This window comes from Ascidiella aspersa, chromosome 9, assembly GCF_963924565.1.
Source record: "Ascidiella aspersa chromosome 9, kaAscAspe10.2, whole genome shotgun sequence".
Classification (NCBI taxonomy): domain Eukaryota; kingdom Metazoa; phylum Chordata; class Ascidiacea; order Phlebobranchia; family Ascidiidae; genus Ascidiella; species Ascidiella aspersa.
The window spans coordinates 4,614,426-4,623,616 of record NC_139455.1 but is presented as its reverse complement, the minus strand read 5'-3'; the positions used below and the strand labels follow the sequence as shown (position 1 = coordinate 4,623,616).

Genomic DNA, 9,191 nt, shown 5'->3' with positions numbered 1-9,191 from the left:
ATAGAGTATTTCTATGACCAATAGGCGGCATACACGCAAGCATTTTAAACTTAAATACGTACTATTACAAAATTGATTATATTCTTATTACAAAATTGATAATTTTGAGACATTTATGTATAGTTGGTCGCGTGAAGGGCGATTGTAAAATGACTCTATTGTTGTTCTGTTCAAATTGTGCGGCGAATTATTCAAGATATTTTTAGTGTGCCGCGGACCCAAAAAGTTTGGGAACCACTGGTTTACACTTTACAGCGGGGGTGTGCAACATTTTATGCCAATAGGCCAATATGTGTATCCAGATAAGACCATAAGGTAAACGCAATTTTCCTCAAATAAAACACCTTAACCCGAAGATCCCTTCTTCAGGTGTTCAGTACAACACTGCTCCGCAACCGTTTTTCACTTCCGGCACATACACAAAGTATGTCAATAGACAAAAGAAGAAATAAATCAGAGTTAAAAAAATTACGTCTTACACTCCTTTTGTGTTCTAATTAGCGATTTTACGGTCCTCCTAAAATGTAGTTGAACTCCATTATCATAGCGAGTCTCTTGACATTTGGGGCTTCAAAACTGCATTAGGGGTTTGGTTGCACATCCATATATACGAGAGTTGATTTGTAAAACGTTAAAAGGCCTGTTTATTAAAATTCATTATTTTAGTAATTGTGAGAGTGTCTCATACTTTGAAAAAAAGTGACGCGATACCACCCGATACCAAATGACGTCATTCAATGCTTAAACAAGTAAAAAAACTGAAATTGAAACGTTCAATAGTAAGGTTTCCAGGCTATTAGCAATAAAATTTGCGTTTGCATTAGGAAATTTTATTCTAGTTGACAACCAACTATTTTTTTTGCAAATTTACCTTTCAAGTTAAATCAGATGCGTTTGATCGTAAATCATGGCTGAAATGTTCACACAAATTTGGTATAGGATCGGCGCCGATACCCAGTGTTGTAAACAAGTCATTTTGAAATGACTTAAGTCCAAGTCAAGTTCTACACGACACCTTACGTACCACACTTGTAGCTACCAAACCCTGATTGACTGTGGAAGGCGAAACTTAACTAAACAACATCAACGCCTGCTGAAATGGAACTCATATGGCACTAAAACCCAAGTAATGACATATAAAGGGTAAGAAACAAAAAAAAGTATGAGTAATAAGGCCCATGTTGTGACAACGACATTTTTGGCGCCGATACCACCCTAGTATCATAGTATTCTACCACTTACTCCGATCCGATATTATCGGACATCCCTAATGACTTGTAAGCTGCCCTGAAACTAAACTGAATAATTCCGATGAATCAGTTCTTTTCCATCAGCCAATACAGGACAAACAGAAACCGCCGCGTTCGAATGCTTTATATATAATATATATATAGAATAACAATATATGTGTGCGTGTACGTCGAACATTTAAAAGGTATTGAGGAAACTTTGAAAAAAAAGAAGAAAATGCACAGATAAGGAGTAAATAAATAGTTAATCGTCGACGAGCAATCCGCGGCTTTTCAGGGGAAAGGTGAAACACGCAAGGAAAATGAAATCAAGCACAGGAACATTGAACAAAAAATCCAAGCCGGTTCAGTTTAGGACTCGTTCTAGCGAAAGATAGTAAAAGATCTTACCGGGCCAGATTTGGAAATCAGCTTTAGAGGAATTGAAAGTTGATTATTGGATGGTTGGATTGCTTTTGAGAAGTGCTTTAAGATGATATGTGTAAAGCCGGTTGGGAAATCGATTTTTTAGCTTAAACGCCAAAATTATGATTTGCTGTCAAGAAGGACCTTAAAGCCAGAAGCTGTTTAAAAAACACGAAGCGAATTCTTAGTTGATAGCTGTGTTTGAAATGTTTATAAATTTAACAGTAAATAAAATGCGCCGTGAAAATAAAAATTGGTGCATTTGCTGTAAAGGGTAAATTTTACAGGGTGCTAAATAAATTACGCTGTACGGTTAGATCTGTATACTTCTAGCGAAGCTAGCAATTCAGGTCAGACACTTTGAAAAGATCTTAACAGCTATTATATTTCGCCGGCAAAGGCATCTTCAGTATGTCTGAATAAACAAACACAAATTTGTTTAATAGTGTCTGACCTGAATTGCCATCTTTGCTGAAGGATACAGTATTCTGCTGTTATATATCACGAATTAAAGACGATATTTATCTTGCAAGGGTCAAGGTGAATTCCATTATCACATATTCAGTGCAACAATGGTTAACTCTGTTTTATTTGGGTCTTTAGGAAAGCGGTTTTGTATAATGGTCGACATTATTTGCTGCGATTTCGGGAATTCGGCTGACGTGGGTGGTTGGTCCATCTCGCTGTTCTCGCAAGAAAAGGGGAAGAACAATAGGGTCGGACACAAAGCAGAAAAATACGCTGGCTAAGTGAATAAATGGCGCTCTACACAACCACGGAATATGCAAAGTGACTATGGGGCTTGCTGCTGTTGGCAAGCTTAGGGGAAGCGTTTTGAAACAAATAAGGGATTTTCTATAGGAGATTACATTGGTTTCTCCTAAGAGTATTCAGCCTATCTTACTGACAAATATGTAGTTGTAGTTTTATCCCTTGATTGAGAAAAAAAATATTATTTTATTTATTTTAGTGTTTTTATAATTTCTAATTTACACCGTTTTTTGTAATATTTTTTCTGGATTACAGCTTATTTATTTAAAAGCCAAGTAGGGATGTCCGATAATATCCGATACGATACTCGATACCGAGTGCTATTATCGGCCAATAGTTCGATACCAAGGTGGAATCATGTCAAATTAAATTAGGCCATTTAGCAAATGTATAAAATATTATGTTTCGTTATTAGACCATAGTTATGACGTTATTTGGTATCTAGGGATGTTAAAAATAAAAAAAAGACTTATTCGAAACGTTCAAAATGATACTTTTGTAATGCCTTTGACAATCTTATTACGTCATAGCACAATCTCCAACCATTATGCCATAAACGTATATAATCAGATCGGAAGTACTTTTTTCCAGATATCCCGGGCATCGGAATGAAAATACGACGTAAGATTAAACGTCTAACGTCGAGTATTGATTTCGTGTTTGCGCAGCGGTGCTTTTATCACGGCCGTGTTAACTTATGAAGGGGAATAACAAAAACAGCTTAAAAACGAAACTATTGCAGCCGACCACCTTAAACCAAACCTTTAAGTGAAGTAAGCGCACAACAAAAGCTGAATTCAACACTGTGGTCTTGGGGTTTAAAAAAAAAACTGAAAATCGACCAAAATTTTACAATATTCTGCGAAACAAAATTTCGTCCATCTTCAAAAGTCGAAATTTTCTGCTGAAAAACGACAAGGTACCGCAAAAAAATCTGGAGCACCGCAATAAAAACCACACAGCAAAGTAAAACGAGCGAAAGTAATGGGTCTTGAAGAAAGAGAGGCGCTCAGTGAATAAACGTAAGGTTGGTCACAGTAGGGGCAACCGCCACGGATTTATCGACGGGGGTCAGGGGTTTTGGGGGAGGGGGTGTTAAATGGCGATCGACAGTCTCTCAAACGAACGGGGATCGACAAAAAAGCAAAAAAATCAACAGCGCGGTTACGCTCTAAAAATTGCGAATAAACGTTTATAAAGAAAAAAAAATGGGCCTGTGGTCTGTTTGGAAGCAAATTTCGTTACGACAGCTCGCACGCTTTTGTAATTTTTGCGTTTTTTTTGCGATTTGTTCTTTCGTACACAAGCAACGCTTCGAAAAATGCGAACTTCGAACCGAAAAGTGGTTCTTTTTCGCGTTCCGCGCTAAAAACAAGAAAATCGAAAAAAAAGAAAAAAAGCGCGCGTTCGACTCTTTTCCACAGTGCGCCACCGTGCGGATCGAATTACAACTCTTTTTTTCGTCGCCGCCGCGTTTTATTGGAATTCGACCAATAAATAGGAAAAGTAACAAAAAACGTTGAACTGCGAACGAAGAGCGTTTAAGTGGGGTCGGCCATTTTTCCGTCGTCGCTCGTCGTGGCCGCTTCCTCAATGACCCCACTGTCCCGGGGGGAATTCCCCACTTGGGGTGCCGGTTCCAGGCCGTTGGCCATCGGGTGCGGGGTCAGGGGGAAGGTGGGTAGGGGGTCAGGCTCGAAAGGCGGCGCCTTTGTGAAGGAATCCTCGCCAAAAAGCTTGCGTTCGCTCTCTATAGAGTAGGAAAAAATATTTAATGAAATTTATTCATTGTATAATTTTTAATTTAATTAAGATTGATTTTTTTTGTTTCATTTATGCATTTTTTTCTTTTATTTAATTCGCATAGTTTAAAAAATAAAAGATAATTTTGTTTCATGTAATTGACGTTTATGGATTTAGGTCTTTCAGGTGTTTCATTTTATCAATTTTCATTATTGTTCGATAGGTCTTTCCATTATTAACTTTATATTCTATTTTGTTTTCGCATTAATGAACTTAATGTGGTCAAACAATTGATATCTTTGATTGCACTTCTTTTTGCTATTGCTTTTTTTTTTTTTAAATTATCTGTTTTTCCCTGTTTGTTTTTTTTGTTTATACCAGTGGTTCTCAAACTGGGGTCCGTGGTCCTTTTGAGGTCCGCGAGACAATTTTCTGGGACCGCGAAGCACCCAACAAAAAATGAACACGACGCTCCTAATTGAAGTAAGTACTTCACCAAACCAAGTTGATTATTATTAATTGTTTATTCACGTTATTGTACGCTTCAAGTTGAATTGTCCATTGTCACGTCATAGTGTTGCATTGTGCTAATGGGAATTGCGTTTTTACTGCTTGCTGCGCTGGCAATGTGGACTGTTCGTGATCGCTTCACTCAAATAAAGTGATTCGTCAGACTGGTTAGAGGTTAACATAGCCGAGCTGATAGCAAAAAAGCAAGTGCACCCGTCCCTCGATAACATTATTATTTTGTGTGTATTTGTGTGTATTTTTAAGGGACCGTGAGCAATTAAAACAATTACTGGGGGACCGATGCGTAAGTTTTTAAAAAAAGTTTGAGAACCACTGGTTTAAACAAAATAGAACGAGAAACTTAGGTTTAGACAAAATCGCAAACAAATCTTCAATTTTTCTTCAATTATAATTTATTTTCGTTTTTTCAGCATTTGAACGCCTATTGATGGGTAACTTTGGGTATTTTCTCGATTACAAACAAAAGTTTCAACAAACCTATCTCGTTCTTTCGCTGCCACTGGGTTCTGTTGTGGTCAATGTAGGAAAAGATCTTTCGTCGGCCTTCAACCGTCAACCTTCGGATCTCGGCTTTGTTCGTGATTGCGGAACTGCGAAATTAAAATCAATCTGTGTTACTTTGTTTTATATTTAAAAAAAGTGGCTTGCTGTTTAAGAAAACAACTGTTTTTGCCGATTAGAAAATTAAATTGGGATTCGTAGTACGGTTTCACTTTTATTTGGAAAACAAAAAGTGCGGTAACAGAAAAATTAATCAATAACCAAAATAAAGTTGCTGAAAAAAAAAGGTTCGGTAAATTTGCATAAACCGCTAGGAAAATTGTTTTACGTACACAGATATATCCGTAACAATTTATTACAGAATAAAAAAAATAAATAAATAACATTTAACAAAAAAAAAAAATTTCCCCAAAATTAAGCAAACAATCCGTCTAGTAGAGAAACTAAACCCTTAAAAACAAAAAACTAATTTTTTTTTCATACTTTTCTAACATTTTTATTATTTTTAGTTGTTTTATTTTCTAACCCTCGAAGAAAAAAAAAACGAAACCGACCTGTATGAGCTGCAGTCGCTGAACCGTCTCTTGAGCACGTCGTCGGCGGCCGAGCTGCGACTGGCCGCGGTTCCAGCGGTTCCCCTTGGGCCGCCGGCGCTCCCGGACCGCGCCGATAGAACGTGCTCGTGCACCGCCGGCCCGTTCACCTGCTTGAAGACGTCGAACAGCAGGTTGAAGGTGGGCTCGATCACGTAGTCAATGAAGCCTGGTGAGGTAAGAGGAGTTGTGACGCAATCGAGGCGAATTATATTCGGAAATTGCTAATGAAGTAGACTTAGATCAAAATTGACTCTTTACATTAGTAGGCTACTCTTAAACCGGTGTGCACGGTGTACCCTAGGGTGCACCAAAATATGTCTAGTGGGCACCGGAATGAAAAGGATAATAAGGGTGCATCACAAACTTTTAATGAACCGGTAATATTTAACATTCATGATATAAGAAACAAAGATGTAGGTTTCAACTGTTGTACAAATGAACCTGTATTTTTTTTTGAAATGTTGAAACAGTCTCTTTGCTATTTTCTCAAGTTTGTTTGAATGCTGTTTTATGACATGCAATACTACTCGCAAGCAGCCTGCAGCCATAATCGAACTCTCGCCGACAATGTGAAAAACTTCGGCAGCTCCGCTCGGTTTAATTGACATGATGATATTGATATGTATGATTTTTCATATCGCTTTTTACGTCAGTTCACCTTTTAAGTAAACAGGGTGCATGAGTTCGTCACAACAACTTTTAGGGTTAACCAAACCAAAAAAGGTTAAAGAGCACTGCTTTACATCATTAGTATAGGGGAACAGACAATAAGGCCTAAAAACTGAAAATACTTCAAGCTTAAAAATCAATAGTACTACAATATTAGGACCAGCGCCATGAAAAACAAAAACGCAGTAATATCCAGAAAACAAATATACCATCTAAAGTCTTCAATTTATCGGAATAAGGCCTACATGGCCAAAATTACGCCTAAAGCGGTAAGAAGAGAGGGTATAGGACGATCAATCGGTCTGATATTCGCCGTTTTGGTGAATACGTTTGGACGCCCAAGTTTGAATGACGTCATTAGGGCGCCGCTGTTTTGGTACCGGATTGTTGGGCCCTGTTTTGGGTTATTGGTGGGTAATAGGTGGGGTTACAAAATGGATTACGGTTGAAATTATTAACGAAGTGAGTGATTTAGGGTGGAGTTTTGGGGTAAAGTGTTGTATAGCCCTCATTATGGTCATTTATGTGTTACTACACGACAAGGCATTACACAATAACACACTTTTAACAATTTTCCTCTGGATAAAGTTGTTTCAAGCATTGCTTGCTTCCTATAAGCCTTTTTTGTAACAGGCAGGTTATTTCCAACATTCTTCAAGTCTGATTAAAGACACATATTATTTCTAAAAAATCACTAAAAAACTTTTTCCTTCAGGTTTAAATTGCCTGCAGTTTAAACAAGAAGCAATACAGGCTGTTCAAACCAGGGCTGCGGGGTCGGTTAAAAATAAGCCGAGTCCGACTCCGGTCAAATGTGCGATTTGGTCATGTCCAGAGTCCGGCCCTGACTCTACAGCCTGTATTCCGCCAATTTACTAACTAAACACTGTGGATATTTAGCAATCCACACATTGGGGTGTCGAGTAATTCATTCACTCACAACATATGGTTGGAAAATATTCCACCATATGCTATTCAACCTTTACCATTTCCAGTTGGCGTCCATATCAGTTTTAAAATTTGTTAGTGCGCATGCGCATGTCGGACTCGGGACTCAGGTAGTTTTACGCGGTCTTACTCGAGTCCCGAGTCCGACTCCGCAGCCCTGCTTCAAACGACCAAAGTAACTAACCGATCTGTGATTGAGCGACCATGGTTGTGTGTCGGTCGCACAGGGGCGATATGGGAAGTCCCAGCTCGCGTTCCTTGTCGCCTTGTTCGAAGAACTCGATTACAAGTCGCTCCGTCCAACTGCGATCAGGAAAACAAATCTCTTATTAATATAAATGTAAGTTGCGACACCAAACAGTTTTATAAAAAAATCAAATACATTTAAAGACTTTTCAAATAAAAACATAGTTTTTTTTAAGACCTACTCACACGCGCACACACACACACACACAAACACCCACCCACCCACACACCCACGCACGCACGCACGCACGCACGCACGCACGCACGCACGCACGCACGCACGCACGCACACACACACACACACACAAACACCCACCCACCCACCCACACACCCACGCACGCACACACACACTCAAACGCCAGCACACACATGAAAGGACAAGCACATTCAGTCGTGCACAAACCCGAAATGCAGGTTCCAGGGTTTGGTTGGATGGTTGATGTCGGCGCAGTGAATCATCAAGCACATCGCACGAGATTTCTCCATGCTGAAGGAAATAGAGAAATATCGGTTGATTCATTGTTGTTTGACGCGAGCAAACCGTTCCCTAAATCACTTTTTTAACGTTCCCTAAATCATTTTCAGTTTCTCAACCTTTGACCGCGGTCAAAATAAGATAAAGTTGAAACGTTCAAAGATCATTTTTTTATACTACTAAATAGATTTTTAAAGTTTTATCTCATTTAGTTTTTAATTTTTTTTTTCAAATTTAAATTTCAATCCGTCAGGAAAAGTGAAAATGTTCAATTAAAGCAAACAATTTTCAAAAATCGCAAAACTAGATAAAACAAATTACATATTAATCAAAAAGAATTGACACAGTACAAAAACAGAGCTGAAGTTAAAAATATAGTGTTTCAGAACAGAACGAAAACGCCAACTTACCCTTCTGGGTGCTGCACAGACTGCTTCATCTGCTTGATTTGTCCGAAATGTTGGCTCATGTCGGTCGCAAGGACCATGTCGATCATAAGGGCGCGACACTCCCTGCAATTTAAAGGCAATATTTTTTCTCAAGGATGTTAAGGTTTAATAATTTTCGTCCAAGGACACAATGATACGACTTCGATGGGAAAAGAGACGAGGTGAAACACGTCAGACAGCGACGATTTAGCAGGAAGGCATTGGAGTACAACTGGGATTTAATACGAGATAAGGAGAATCAATATACACTGATTCTCATCGTAATCAATATACACTGTATGTATATTATACAGCCCTCAACTTACTTCGCCTTGATTTTAAGAGAGCCTGATAGAAAGGTGATAAGTTTTGGAACAGAAAAAATGGCTTCTGAAACTGTTGGAATCATTTGGACGGTGGTTAACAATGCATATGGACTTTTCAATACAATAAATCAATTTAAAGACGTTAAAAGAGTTTTAGTTTGGGTTTGAATATTTAAATATGTTTCAGAACCAACATTGCAGTGCATGGGTTTCGTTAAATTTTTTGCCACTAAACAAAAAATTACGACTAAAAAAATGTTTTGCGTGGGCAATGTATTTTATTCACAAATTGACGTCGAAA

At 38.4% G+C, this 9,191-nt stretch overlaps 1 protein-coding gene across 1 annotated transcript in view; it reads right to left on the bottom strand.

Moving 5' to 3' along the window:
• Positions 1-3,392: 3,392 nt before the first annotated feature.
• LOC146131982 (dual specificity calcium/calmodulin-dependent 3',5'-cyclic nucleotide phosphodiesterase 1A-like) overlaps positions 3,393-9,191 on the bottom strand; it is a 49,039-nt gene continuing 43,240 nt past the window's right edge. The window contains exons 10-15 of the mRNA XM_083396449.1: positions 8,547-8,648; positions 8,065-8,148; positions 7,599-7,717; positions 5,756-5,963; positions 5,178-5,290; positions 3,393-4,176 (exon numbers count right to left, since the gene is read on the bottom strand). Of these exons, the coding sequence (XP_083252575.1) occupies positions 3,968-4,176; positions 5,178-5,290; positions 5,756-5,963; positions 7,599-7,717; positions 8,065-8,148; positions 8,547-8,648 (835 nt within the window). The 3' untranslated portion in view covers positions 3,393-3,967. The remainder of the gene's footprint in view (positions 4,177-5,177; positions 5,291-5,755; positions 5,964-7,598; positions 7,718-8,064; positions 8,149-8,546; positions 8,649-9,191) is intronic.